A 15,587-nucleotide genomic window follows, 5' to 3' on the forward strand; every position below is an offset into this window, starting at 1 on the left:
ATTATATAGGGAAGTACAACTGGTCAGTTTTGACCGCTTTCCGAAGTTTTCCCAGATATGCCGAGTTTTTTGTGACACTCCTAGGTGTTCTTCTACCACCTCACAAAATATCAAGGGGGGTCGTCGGAGGAAAAATTTTTTCGTAATAGAGCTCATATAAAGAGAATTTCACTCGCGGTCACTTTTTAGCCCTCTTCGAGGGCTTTGAGTGTAACCGACAGTTTTCCCTAAAGGTCAAGCCATTGACCAAGGAGCATGCAAAAAATTAGCCAGATATACTGAGCTTAAGTACCCTAAAGTCTGCGTTGAAATGACCCTCTGTTTTTCCCATAAAATACAAAGATTATATAGGGAAATACAACTGGTCAGTTTTGACCGCTTTCCGAAGTTTTCCCAGATATGCCGAGTTTTTTGTGACACTCCTAGGTGTTCTTCTACCACCTCACAAAATATCAAGGGGGGTCGTCGGAGGAAAATTTTTTTCGTAATAGAGCTCATATAAAGAGAATTTCACTCGCGGTCACTTTTTAGCCCTCTTCGAGGGCTTTGAGTGTAACCGACAGTTTTCCCTAAAGGTCAAGCCATTGACCAAGGAGCATGCAAAAAATTAGCCAGATATACTGAGCTTAAGTACCCTAAAGTCTGCGTTGAAATGACCCTCTGTTTTTCCCATAAAATACAAAGATTATATAGGGAAATACAACTGGTCAGTTTTGACCGCTTTCCGAAGTTTTCCCAGATATGCCGAGTTTTTTGTGACACTCCTAGGTGTTCTTCTACCACCTCACAAAATATCAAGGGGGGTCGTCGGAGGAAAATTTTTTTCGTAATAGAGCTCATATAAAGAGAATTTCACTCGCGGTCACTTTTTAGCCCTCTTCGAGGGCTTTGAGTGTAACCGACAGTTTTCCCTAAAGGTCAAGCCATTGTCCTAGGAGCATGCAAAAAATTAGCCAGATATACTGAGCTTAAGTACCCTAAAGTCTGTGTTGAAATGACCCTCTGTTTTTCCCATAAAATACAAAGATTATATAGGGAAATACAACTGGTCAGTTTTGACCGCTTTCCGAAGTTTTCCCAGATATGCCGAGTTTTTTGTGACACTCCTAGGTGTTCTTCTACCACCTCACAAAATATCAAAGGGGGTCGTCGGAGGAAAATTTTTTTCGTAATAGAGCTCATATAAAGAGAATTTCACTCGCGGTCACTTTTTAGCCCTCTTCGAGGGCTTTGAGTGTAACCGACAGTTTTCCCTAAAGGTCAAGCCATTGACCTAGAAGCATGCAAAAAATTAGCCAGATATACTGAGATTAAGTACCCTAAAGTCTGCGTTGAAATGACCCTCTGTTTTTCCCATAAAATACAAAGATTATATAGGGAAATACAACTGGTCAGTTTTGACCCCTTTACGAAGTTTTCCCAGATATGCCGAGTTTTTTGTGACACCCTAAGGCGTTCTCCTACCACCTCACAAAATATCAAGGGGGGTCGTCGGAGGAAATTTTTTTTCGTAATAGAGCTCATATAAAGAGAATTTCACTCGCGGTCACTTTTTAGCCCTCGTCGAGGGCTTTGAGTGAGACCGACAGGTCTGCCCTACGGTCAAGCCATTTTCCTATAAACATGCCAAAAATTAGCCAGATGTAAAGAGGGTAAGTGCCCTAAAATCCGTTTTGAAATGACCCTCCGTTTTTCCCATAAAATACAAAGATTATATAGGGAAATACGACTGGTCAGTTTTTACCCATTTCCCGATTTTTCCCGGACATGGCGAGTTTTTTTGTGACACCCCAAGGCGTTCTCCTACCACCTCACAAAATATCAAGGGGGGTCGTCGGAGGAAAATTTTTTTCGTAATAGAGCTCATATAAAGAGAATTTCACTCGCGGTCACTTTTTAGCCCTCGTCGAGGGCTTTGAGTAAGACCGACAGGTCAGCCCTACGGTCAAGCCATTTACCTATAAACATGTCAAAAATTAGCCAGATGTAAACAGGGTAAGTGCCCTAAAATCCGTTTTGAAATGACCCTCTGTTTTTCCCATAAAATACAAAGATTATATAGGGAAATACGACTGGTCAGTTTTGACCCATTTCCCGATTTTTCCCGGACATGGCGAGTTTTTTGTGACACCCCAAGGTGTTCTCCTACCATCTCACAAAATTTCAAGGGGGGTCGTCGGAGGAAATTTTTTTTCGTAATATAGCCCATATAAGGCGCCGGTCAGTCGAGCTAGTTTTGACCCCTTCTCCGTAGACTTTTCGGCCAACCGTCACCGGCCTTCGTGTTCTATTGCCCGAAGGCACCATCGTGCCAAATTTGACGCGCCTGCGGCGCCGGGAAGTGCCCTATCGGGCACTTGACCACTTTGCTTTATATATATAGATATAGGCTACTTTGCAATAAAATAGGCTAAATGGTTTAAAAGGGAAGGCTCCGGAAAAAAAAACTCTTTTAATACTCGTTAGAAAACAGTTATATTTTTACAGCTTTGTTAAGATACATCCGCATATGCATTTCCACTAAAAAAAAAAATTGGTAGAAAAATCATGGTAACTATGACAACGGCGGCCATCTTGAAAAATTAACCCCTTCGTAGGTTTTCCACCATTCATAAAATATTACATTTTAAGCCCAATAAACAATCAATTCATAATCTTCTTCCATATTTTGGGGCACTCAGCTAAAAATTTTAAGTGCATATCTTCAAACTAATTTTTTATGAATTTTCAAAATTTGTGTCCGTTCAAAACACCAGTTTTAATTCCCCAAAGTTAAGTGTTTTGAACGGACACAAATTTTGAAAATAGATTTTATCTGGCAATTAAAACAATATAAACATTAAAACAAGAGATCGCATAACTAATCAGCCTAGTCAAAACAAGAAAATTGAGTTTGTATTGGGCATGACACACGAACTAACGGTCAATTCAAAATAGAGTTTCTTTCAGGCATCTTTTTAGGGGAGCTCCGCACCCCCACATCCCCGAAAGAAATATAATTTATGTAGAACATATATACTTTAACCAGTGTCCGCCCTCCCCCTGAAACTTTTAAGTGCTGCCTCCCACCCCCCTCGGAGAAAAAAGTCTGAAAGAAACACTGATCCAAATCAGTATTGAAACGCACTGTGCCAGAAAGGAGAAGAAGGGGAAGAAAATGACGTCACTGAATGGGTTCCTGACATCAAGGATTTAACGGGGTGAATTATTAGGTGAACTGTAACCCGAACGACCCAAATTAGGTATGATGATGATGATGATCAAACATAAAAAAGCAATTTATAATTAGTAATGTATTTTTTCCTTTAAAAATATCATTACAATTCTAAGGGGTCATCCATAAATGACGTCAAACTCGTAGGGGGGAGGGGGGTCCGTAATTTTGTGACGATGTGTGATGAGGGGGAGGGGGGGGGGGTTCAGCTGTTGCGGCGTCACATTTTTGCATTATAAAAAAGCAATGTTAGAAAACGAATTTTAGACGTTATTCGCGTTTTAGATAACTTTTTTAATAAATTGTAATAGTTTAGACAAGATTTAGGAAAAATATCGACGTTTAAAAAAAATTCAACTGCAATTTTGAGGGGGATTGTAGGTTGAGGTGTGACGTCATTTTAGGGGGGATCTGGCTTTTTGTGACGACGTGTGACGGAGGGGAGGGGGGAAGTAAAAATCGTCAAAAAAGCGTGACGTCATTTATGGATGACCCCTAACTATAGAAAAACAACGAGAAAGCATTATCTAACGTTTTTAGTTAAAATGCAATATAAATAATTATATCACATTTTTACATCTTTTATGTGAGGCATGGCTGAGTTTTGTTGCAGCATATGTTCCAAATAAAAGCAAGGATTTAACTAATTCATTTAAATCTAATGCCACTTTAATTACTATTATCAACACCATGTTTTCTCCTGAATAAACATATGTGTAACGCCGAAATTTGAATGCTCAAAAAGAAGCGAAGACATGTTGATGCCCAAAACATTATCTGCCACTGCATTCATGAAAAGCTACATCTTTTAGAAATTAAAACAATAAATCTTCGCGTTGTGTAAATGCGCGCCAAATCGTTCGCGAGAATTCCCAATTTTAAACTCCTAGAAAATTGTTAGTTTTGTTGCCATTGAACTACAGTAAAATTCGGTTCATCTGTACTGTAGTACAACAAGAAAATTTAGTTAAGAGCTGCTAATGTAGACATGGCAACCCAGCGGTAGGCTCTTATATTGTAAACTGTGAAAGGTTTTTTTAAAGCATTTATTTTAAATAAAAAACAAAGTACTTCACACTTAGAATGAAGGTAGATCTACTACTAATTATCTAGATCTAGATCTAGATTCTATATCTGGAATCTAAATCTAAATCTAGATCTAGAATCTAGATCCAGTCCAGTTTCGTTTTAGTTTTTGTTCTACGAGCGTCTCAAACGAACAAAAGTCTTAAATGTAGGTTTATAATTTTGTTGGTAGGTTTAGCTAGAATCTAGATCGGCTTACTAAGACGTCTACAGGACATAAACAATATGTTAGACAAGGCAAATATGTAATGATAAAATAAGCTTATTTAAGTGATTATATTTTTGTCGCAGATAGCACAACCAAGAGGCCAAAATTATCGACATGTCCAATATGAGGCTGCTGCCCTTGTTGGCTTGTCTGCTATTTCTTCCTGGTAAGTTGTTGCCTCAGTTGTTTCGTTTATTTCTCTCCTGATGTGTTATTGTACTTACACCATTACTTTTAATATGTGAACATCATTTCAATATTGTATTACGATATAACGAAGTCGTTTTTAAATCAAGCTTTTTGTACCTCAGATATCTTCATATGCGGGTTTAAATTTTGCCTCTTCCATTCAACTAAACTCAGTTTTTCATGTGTTATGTTGAGGGTACAACGGGTAAAATTGTTTAAAAGAAAAGATGTTGCAATTTTTAAACTGACCAGGTTTTATTAAACAGAAATTAACTTCAAAAATTTCCTCTCTCTCTCTCTCTCTCTCTCTCTCTCTCTCTCTCTCTCTCTCTCTCTCTCTCTCTGGCTTACCTGAAATGGTGGTTCCTGTGTGGAACCCAGAGGCGTAGCGACTCTTCCCGGCGCCCGGGGACAAACTTTTCGATTTGCACCCACCCCCCTTCAAGATTTCGATTTGCACCCCCCCCCCCCCACCTCGATTTCGATTTTCACCCCCCCCCCCTCAAACTTTCGACTTCCACCCCCCCCCCCTCAACATTTCAATTTATTTTTCCAACCCATTTTGGCGCCCCCTAAGGTCGGAGCCCGGGGACATATGTCCCCCCCGTACCCCCCCCCCCCCTCGCTACGCTACTGGTGGAATCCTCTACAGATAAAAATCTTATCCCAACACTGTATGCCTATTTCTTACGCTCTTGTTTACATGACTTCTACAGACATCTCATGTGAGAATAATTCGTTTGTAGCAGTAATGCTGGGCCTGGAAAGGGACTGTATCAATTATTATTGCCGCTACACGGGGAACTTGACTGGCCATTTTTGGCATCCTTATAAGTTCTTACCCCCGGCTGTGAAGATAAAACCGTGCGTCACTCTACAAGTTCAGTATTGCCAGTTAAAAACTCTTGATGAATGTAATGAAGACCCAGAATATTGGAGATGGGTAAGTCTTCATAGTATCTTGTAATCAATTTTGGAAACAGTTTAAATACTTCTGTTATTCCGAATGGGAGTGACAATATAGGCCTAGGCCCAACTGCGCTCACAATATAAAAATCTGAATTTCGTACTTACACTTACGCATGTGCTGCTGAGAGGGGTACAATGGAGACGAATGGAAGAACGCGACGGAGATTGTGGGTGACAGTGTTACGTGATTGTCATTAGATGTACGTGAGGTTAGGATTAGGGTTAGGATTAGGATTAGGGTTAGGATTAGCGACCAGGATGTACTCCATGGAATAAGATAACTATTACACTGGCGCTCAATGTTTCTTCCAGGCATCTCTTCGGGGGAAGGCGCAGCCCCCCCCCCCCCGAAGAGAGTCTACCCCTCCCCCCCTGAACGAAATGGAATTTATATTCCGAAAATTTTATTTTAGTCCGCTCCCCTCCCTTCGAAAATTTCAAGTGTCCGTCGTCGCCCCCCCCCCCCCCTCTCTCGGAGAAAAAAGTCTGGAAGAAATACTGCTGGCGCTGTTAGTGTTAGAATAAAGGGATCATGAGGCACTACACTGGTATAATTCATTAACTGGTTTTGTGTCAACACGTGTAGAAATCCCATGAAACCATCACTGACAAGTTGTGTTATTTTATTTTGAGATCCCATGAAACCATCACTGACAAGTTGTGATATTTTATTTTGAGATCCCATGAAACCATCACTGACAAGTTGTGTTATTTAATTTTGAGATCCCATGAAACCATCACTGACAAGTTGTGTTATTTTATTTTGAGATCCCATGAAACCATCACTGACAAGTTGTGTTATTTTATTTTGAGATCCCATGAAACCATCACTGACAAGTTGTGATATTTTATTTTGAGATCCCATGAAACCATCACTGACAAGTTGTGATATTTTATTTTGAGATCCCATGAAGCCATCACATACAAGTTGTTTTATTTTATTTTGAGATCCCATGAAACCATCACTGACAAGTTGTGTTATTTTATTTTGAGATCCCATGAAACCATCACTGACAAGTTGTGATATTTTATTTTGAGATCCCATGAAACCATCACTGACAAGTTGTGTTATTTAATTTTGAGATCCCATGAAACCATCACTGACAAGTTGTGTTATTTTATTTTGAGATCCCATGAAACCATCACTGACAAGTTGTGTTATTTTATTTTGAGATCCCATGAAACCATCACTGACAAGTTGTGATATTTTATTTTGAGATCCCATGAAACCATCACTGACAAGTTGTGTTATTTAATTTTGAGATCCCATGAAACCATCACTGACAAGTTGTGTTATTTTATTTTGAGATCCCATGAAACCATCACTGACAAGTTGTGTTATTTTATTTTGAGATCCCATGAAACCATCACTGACAAGTTGTGATATTTTATTTTGAGATCCCATGAAACCATCACTGACAAGTTGTGATATTTTATTTTGAGATCCCATGAAGCCATCACATACAAGTTGTTTTATTTTATTTTGAGATCCCATGAAACCATCACTGACAAGTTGTGTTATTTTATTTTGAGATCCCATGAAACCATCACTGACAAGTTGTGATATTTTATTTTGAGATCCCATGAAACCATCACTGACAAGTTGTGTTATTTAATTTTGAGATCCCATGAAACCATCACTGACAAGTTGTGTTATTTTATTTTGAGATCCCATGAAACCATCACTGACAAGTTGTGTTATTTTATTTTGAGATCCCATGAAACCATCACTGACAAGTTGTGATATTTTATTTTGAGATCCCATGAAACCATCACTGACAAGTTGTGTTATTTTATTTTGAGATCCCATGAAACCATCACTGACAAGTTGTGTTATTTTATTTTGAGATCCCATGAAACCATCACTGACAAGTTGTGTTATTTTATTTTGAGATCCCATGAAACCATCACTGACAAATTGTGATATTTTATTTTGAGATCCCATGAAACCATCACTGACAAGTTGTGTTATTTTATTTTGAGATCCCATGAAACCATCACTGACAAGTTGTGATATTTTATTTTGAGATCCCATGAAACCATCACTGACAAGTTGTGTTATTTTATTTTGAGATCCCATGAAACCATCACTGACAAGTTGTGTTATTTTATTTTGAGATCCCATGAAACCATCACTGACAAGTTGTGATATTTTATTTTGAGATCCCATGAAACCATCACTGACAAGTTGTGATATTTTATTTTGAGATCCCATGAAACCATCACTGACAAGTTGTGTTATTTAATTTTGAGATCCCATGAAACCATCACTGACAAGTTGTGTTATTTTATTTTGAGATCCCATGAAACCATCACTGACAAGTTGTGTTATTTTATTTTGAGATCCCATGAAACCATCACTGACAAGTTGTGATATTTTATTTTGAGATCCCATGAAACCATCACTGACAAGTTGTGTTATTTAATTTTGAGATCCCATGAAACCATCACTGACAAGTTGTGTTATTTTATTTTGAGATCCCATGAAACCATCACTGACAAGTTGTGTTATTTTATTTTGAGATCCCATGAAACCATCACTGACAAGTTGTGATATTTTATTTTGAGATCCCATGAAACCATCACTGACAAGTTGTGATATTTTATTTTGAGATCCCATGAAGCCATCACATACAAGTTGTTTTATTTTATTTTGAGATCCCATGAAACCATCACTGACAAGTTGTGTTATTTTATTTTGAGATCCCATGAAACCATCACTGACAAGTTGTGATATTTTATTTTGAGATCCCATGAAACCATCACTGACAAGTTGTGTTATTTAATTTTGAGATCCCATGAAACCATCACTGACAAGTTGTGTTATTTTATTTTGAGATCCCATGAAACCATCACTGACAAGTTGTGTTATTTTATTTTGAGATCCCATGAAACCATCACTGACAAGTTGTGATATTTTATTTTGAGATCCCATGAAACCATCACTGACAAGTTGTGTTATTTTATTTTGAGATCCCATGAAACCATCACTGACAAGTTGTGTTATTTTATTTTGAGATCCCATGAAACCATCACTGACAAGTTGTGTTATTTTATTTTGAGATCCCATGAAACCATCACTGACAAGTTGTGATATTTTATTTTGAGATCCCATGAAACCATCACTGACAAGTTGTGATATTTTATTTTGAGATCCCATGAAACCATCACTGACAAGTTGTGTTATTTTATTTTGAGATCCCATGAAACCATCACTGACAAGTTGTGATATTTTATTTTGAGATCCCATGAAACCATCACTGACAAGTTGTGTTATTTTATTTTGAGATCCCATGAAACCATCACTGACAAGTTGTGTTATTTTATTTTGAGATCCCATGAAACCATCACTGACAAGTTGTGATATTTTATTTTGAGATCCCATGAAACCATCACTGACAAGTTGTGATATTTTATTTTGAGATCCCATGAAACCATCACTGACAAGTTGTGTTATTTAATTTTGAGATCCCATGAAACCATCACTGACAAGTTGTGTTATTTTATTTTGAGATCCCATGAAACCATCACTGACAAGTTGTGTTATTTTATTTTGAGATCCCATGAAACCATCACTGACAAGTTGTGTTATTTTATTTTGAGATCCCATGAAACCATCACTGACAAGTTGTGTTATTTTATTTTGAGATCCCATGAAACCATCACTGACAAGTTGTGATATTTTATTTTGAGATCCCATGAAACCATCACTGACAAGTTGTGTTATTTTATTTTGAGATCCCATGAAACCATCACTGACAAGTTGTGTTATTTTATTTTGAGATCCCATGAAACCATCACTGACAAGTTGTGTTATTTTATTTTGAGATCCCATGAAGCCATCACATACAAGTTGTTTTATTTTATTTTGAGATCCCATGAAACCATCACTGACAAGTTGTGTTATTTTATTTTGAGATCCCATGAAACCATCACTGACAAGTTGTGTTATTTTATTTTGAGATCCCATGAAACCATCACTGACAAGTTGTGATATTTTATTTTGAGATCCCATGAAACCATCACTGACAAGTTGTGTTATTTTATTTTGAGATCCCATGAAACCATCACTGACAAGTTGTGATATTTTATTTTGAGATCCCATGAAACCATCACTGACAAGTTGTGTTATTTTATTTTGAGATCCCATGAAACCATCACTGACAAGTTGTGTTATTTTATTTTGAGATCCCATGAAGCCATCACATACAAGTTGTTTTATCTATTTTGAACGTGTATCAGTTTTTTGAACACGAAATGTGAGTAGTGATGTTGCTTATTCCTTTAAGGTATAGCAAAGATGTGCAATACGTATTTAGTGACAAACACATCTCTTTCAGATGTGTAATATGTGGTCTGTCTGTCCGAGAGAAGAGTTCTGTCCCAACGGATATTACTGTAATTGCAAGAAAGGTTCTCCATACACCATTGTGGTGAATCCTTTTATCAAAGACTGGCTACGGAATTATTTCTTTCGTTTGGCTTTTTTAGCCGAAGGCTATTACAAACCGGATGAAATAATTGCGTTAAGCAACGTCTATGACCTCAAGAGTCGCCCAGGTAAATCCCAATTCACTTTATTTAAAACTATTGTTGTTGGAGGATGAAAGGTGGTTAGTAAGAGGAGAGGTGATCTCAGATAAAAATACATGGGGTAGATTTAGTTAAAACAGTAGAGTAAATTGGGGGGAAAATGTGAAAACTAACTAAAAAATATTTTTACAATCAGAAACCAAAACCATTGGAGTTGGTGATACTCTGAAATTTGTTTTTGCAGCCGTCAGTATTATAAAGAGGTGCGAAAACAACGTAATGATTTAGCTCTTATGTAGTTAGACCCCAATCTCCAAAGAATGCAAAAGTTAAAACTCCTACGTTAAATGCGATACTGTTCTGATAGACAAGATCACGTTTAAAATTTAAATAAGAAGTATGCAGTGAGACTTGTATTTATTCCTTTATTTTCAAATATGCATTCAGCCAATTAGAACAACGATACATCCTAAAATATATACAAAGGATTTTTATACCAATGCATATGTCTACATTGCTTTGATATTTTAGCATTTAGTAAATAATAAATAATATTTTGGTTTTTGATTGAACAATGTGTAAAATGTAATTGCAGACACTATTTTATAATATATTTGGTAACCAATTATTAATGTAATAGAATTTGAAAGATAAAATTATATTTTTACATAGATCTGTATAAAACAGTGATAATTTCAAAAACAATTAGCTTTTCTTAAAATCATATCAATATTAAATTGTAATAATTAGTATATGCAGGTACATATATTTTAACGAAGATTACAGGGCAGGTTGTGTTTGCTTTTTGGTGTTTATTTTTTTTGTGTGTTGTGTTTCGTGTGTCTAGTGTTGTACTTTGTATAGACTGATGTATCGTTTAATGTTCTTTATTATTTGTGTTTTCTTATTTTCTATTATTCAAAGAGTACCACTTAAATTTTTTAGACCATAGCAAAGCACTGATAGAGTGCTTTTGCTTGACTCCCCTAAACCAAAAACCCGTATACGCCCCTGACTTGCCTTTTGAATTAAATGTATCCCTATTCCTATCCCTAACACTCTCCCTAACACTCTCCCTAACACTCTCCCTAATCCCTAAATACGGATTAATATCATGCATGCATGCTTTAACAAGAAATAAAAAATAGTTTAAAAGCAAAGATTTTGCTTATCGATAAAATAACTAAACGATTGAATAGAAACCCACTTTCGCCTTGAATGAACAGAAACACACTTTCGCCATGATTGAATAGAAACCCACTTTCGCCTTGATTGAACAGAAACCCACTTTCGCCTAGATTGAATGGAAACCCACTTTCGCCTTGATTGAACAGAAACCCACTTTCGCCATGATTGAATAGAAACCTACTTTCGCCTTCATAGAACAGAAACCCACTTTCGCCTTGATTGAACAGAAACCCACTTTTGCCATGATTGAATAGAAACCCACTTTTGCCATGATTGAATAGAAACCCACTTTCGCCTTTAATGGAACAAAAACCCACTTTTGCCATGTTTGAATGGAAACCCACTTTCGCCTTAATTGAACAGAAACCCACTTTCGCCATGATTGAATACAATCCCACTTTCACCTTGATTGAACAGAAACCCACTTTCGCAATGATTGAATAGAAACCCACTTTCGCCTTGATTACATAGAAACCCACTTTCGCCATGATTGAATAGAAAACCACTTTCGCCTTGCTTGAACAGAAACCCACTTTCGCCATTATTGAATAGAAACCCACTTTCGCCTTGATTGAACAGAAACAAACTTTCTCCATGATTGAATAGAAACCCACTTTCGCCTTTAATGGAACAGAAACCCACTTTCGACATAATTGAGAAGAAACCCACTTTTGCCTTGATTGAACAAAAACACACTTTCGCCATGATTGAATAGAAACCCACTTTCGCCTTGATTGAATAGTAACCCTTTTTCGCCATGATTGAATAGAAACCCACTTTTGCCTTGATTGAACAGAAACCCACTTTCGCCATGATTGAATAGAAACACACTTTCGCCTTGATTGGACAAAAACACACTTTCGCCACGATTGAATAGAAACCCACTTTCGCCTTGATTGAACAGAAACCCACTTTCGCCATGATTGAATAGAAACCCTTTTTCGCCTTGATTGAACAGAAACTAACTTTCGCCATGATAAAATAGAAACCCACTTTCGCCTTTATTGAATAGAAACCCACTTTCGCCATGATTGAATAGAAACCCAATTTCGCCTTGATTGAACACAAACTAACTTTCGCCATGATTGAATAGAAACCCACTTTCGCCTTGATTGAACAAAAACACACTTTTCGCCATGATTGAATAGAAACCCACTTTCGCCTTGATTGAACAGAAACTAACTTTCGCCATGATTGAATAGAAACCCACTTTCGCCTTGATTGAACAAAAACCCACTTTCGCCTTGATTAAATAGAAACCCACTTTCGCCTTGATTAAAATAAACTCTGGGGTTAAAATAGTTGTAACAAATCTCATCATTTTGTATTTGTTAATCTGTGACGGTTGTATTAAAGATTTTGCTTAAACATTGTATATACATACATATATACACATACAAACACATTATATATATATATATATATATATATATATATATATATATATATATATATATATATATATATATATATATATATTTATTTATTTATTTATTTATTTATATATATATATCTATATATATATATATATATATCTATATATATATATATATATCTATATATATATATATATATATATATATATATATATATATATATATATATATATATATATATATATATATATATATATATCTATATATATATATATATATATATATATATATATATATATATATATATATATATATATATATATATATATATATATATATATATATATATATTGACAGCTGACTGGAATCCTACTTATTATGATAGCCTCGATCCGAATAGCCATTTTTCATCGAAAAACGGTAACCCTCTCCTACGTGCAGGTAATACCTTTTAGCTTGTTCATTTTTCTATTATTTTAATAAGAATAAATATTGCTATGAACTCTAGCAACCTAGAACTGATAGTCTATTACTGTTTGTATCAGTGGCGTAGGCAGGTGGGTGGGGGTTAGGGGGTTAAACCCCCCCCCCACACACACACATCATGGACCCCTCTGTAAAAAATGTTTACTGTCATAATACCAATAATAACTCTAAGTAGGTTATTCCCCCCCCCCCCCCACCTCACCACCACAATTGTGTAGAGCGACATTAATGTCACACCTAGGTATACGCTGGTTAGGTTAATTCACCTAAAGTGGCTGGACAGTGGTGATTGAAGTTCACCCCCCCCCCAAGCCCACCCGAACTGATCTGTTAAGTACATTTGGGAAATCGCGTAATGAGGTACCAAAGTACCATGCCTCAAGAATCATAGCTTTTAAAACAGATAAAACTCTGTAAATATTGTTTTTGCAATTACCATTAAAGAGGTGTGTGATCAATACAGTAATCTAACCCATACCATATCATCATGTTAAAAATGATCTTTAAAGAACACAACATACAGTAGCTAATTATAAAAATGAGTGATCGGAACTACAAGACCAATAATTTAGTTTTACGTTAACTATTATATATTCTACCTATTAGATTTAGTTTTTTTAGAGATAGAAAAGTTTGATTTTATAAAAACTGTGATTTCAAAAACTTTCATTACGCTGTAATATTTTAGCCTTTATGATAACAATATGTTTAATTCTCATTGTAGACAACATTTTTTTTTGTAAAAACGAATAGCCTACTGTAAAGCTACTATATTACATACTTAAGTAATTATTGATCTGTTTTGACATTTACTATTACATTTGTAGAAATATACATATTTAAGAGAGTTATTATTTCCCCTAGTTCGCTTGTCTTTATTAATATTCTAGGAATCATTATGTCAAATTGTTTTTTTTACATGGATTACAAAACAGATTATGTTGCGTAAGTTGTTTTTGGTTGTATTGTGTATATATATATATTGTTTTGTTTTGTTTAGAGTGATAAATTGTTTTGTTTTGACGGCCTACATTGTGTTTTTTATTCTTATTTCTTCAGAGTACTACTTTCAATTTATTTTACATCATAGCGAAGCAATGACATACAGCTAGTATATATATATATATATATATATATATATATATATATATATATATATATATATATATATATATATATATATATATATATATATATATATATATATATATATATATAATGCTAGAACAAATTTGAACACCTCCCCTATGAGACGATCCTGGCTACGCCACTGGTTTGTATACACGAGCCAGTATACACGAGCCAGTATACACGAGCCAGTAAAAAATTGTGTGTGCCTTCCACTAGCCATAACAATACGTGTATAATTTTAATTTAAAATTCAAGATGTGCAATTAAAATGATATTATTAATGCTTAGTAAAGCTCCGCGTTCAAACCTAAAGATCCAGGCTTTCGTACATAACAGTAATCTATTTTTGACAAGTGACATCACCAAGAACATCAAAAATTTGTATTGACACTTATTTTATTTATGTCTAAAACAGATTCAATGTCTGTACACATGGGAGCTGTATTTGCCATTGGTCTAGCTACACGTATGTTTTAGTCAAGTTCTAAGAAACAATGAAAGCTGTGGGAAGAATAGCGCCGCCTGAATTTAAACTATAGTTAATTCTTACTTTATATGTTAATTGTTATAATCGCACTTGCGATGATTGGCTTCACTTTTAAAAATAATTAAACACTTTATCAACAATAAATACAAAAAAAAATTATCTAAAATAATAAGTTACTATACTAAAATTTTCTAACCATAAAGTACGGTATTAAAAAAAAAAAAAACCGCTGGCTTTTATTATGTTTTATACTTTGTAAATAACACAGTTTATGCTTCAAATTTTCCGGCTGATTATGCCTTTTATGGTTATCAATAAATTTTTAAATTAAAAAAAACATGCATCAACCGTGGTTTGTTTGAATCAGTGTGTCTGATGCATTAAATATTTTTGTTTTGCATGAGTTTGTTTTTATAAAATACTTTAATTTTAATATTTGTGTCGAATTCTTTAGTGACTAGTTAACTTTTCTGTATTCTAAATGTTCGCATAATTATGCTGTATTTTAAAAGTTTAATTTTTTTTAAAACAATTTTATTGTACAATCTTGTAGGTAACAGAGTTTCAGAAATCATGCAGCATTTCAAAATGAACATTCATCTTCGATTCGCCTATAAAGTCGCAAAATTGAAATCTATTATTGATTAAAACCAATATTTGAATAGAAATTTAAAAATCTTATTTACCAATTGCAGTATTAAATACACACGCGCAAACATA

General features: G+C 35.2%; 1 protein-coding gene across 4 annotated transcripts; it reads left to right on the forward strand.

The window, feature by feature from the left end:
* Nucleotides 1-4,125: 4,125 nt before the first annotated feature.
* On the forward strand, nt 4,126-15,314 carry LOC131930649 (uncharacterized). Of its 4 annotated transcripts, none has more exons than XM_059287244.1 (6): nt 4,126-4,216; nt 4,592-4,674; nt 5,414-5,640; nt 10,007-10,226; nt 13,149-13,204; nt 14,796-15,314. In XM_059287244.1, exons 2-6 carry the CDS (start codon nt 4,623-4,625, stop codon nt 14,838-14,840), a joined length of 600 nt encoding a protein of 199 aa, XP_059143227.1. In that variant the 5' UTR covers nt 4,126-4,216; nt 4,592-4,622; the 3' UTR covers nt 14,841-15,314. The 4 variants fall into 4 exon arrangements, 3 of the variants coding, with proteins under 3 accessions (XP_059143227.1, XP_059143220.1, XP_059143234.1); XM_059287237.1 differs by having other exon boundaries at nt 13,121-13,204; nt 14,796-15,311; XR_009384151.1 differs by lacking the exon at nt 4,592-4,674 and having other exon boundaries at nt 13,121-13,204.
* Nucleotides 15,315-15,587: the final 273 nt, after the last annotated feature.

Source organism: Physella acuta, unplaced genomic scaffold (genome assembly GCF_028476545.2).
Source record: "Physella acuta isolate Inbredline_101_S28 unplaced genomic scaffold, ASM2847654v3 ptg000099l, whole genome shotgun sequence".
NCBI classification, from domain to species: Eukaryota; Metazoa; Mollusca; class Gastropoda; family Physidae; genus Physella; species Physella acuta.

Excerpts from the sequence above, each read along its gene's own strand:
- LOC131930649 (XM_059287237.1), top strand. The coding sequence starts at position 4,623 with ATGTCCAATATGAGGCTGCTGCCCTTGTTGGCTTGTCTGCTATTTCTT. Across the intron at positions 5,641-10,006 it reads ACCCAGAATATTGGAGATGG|ATGTGTAATATGTGGTCTGT; the intron begins GTAAGTCTTCAT and ends CATCTCTTTCAG. Across the intron at positions 10,227-13,120 it reads TGACCTCAAGAGTCGCCCAG|CTGACTGGAATCCTACTTAT; the intron begins GTAAATCCCAAT and ends ATATATTGACAG.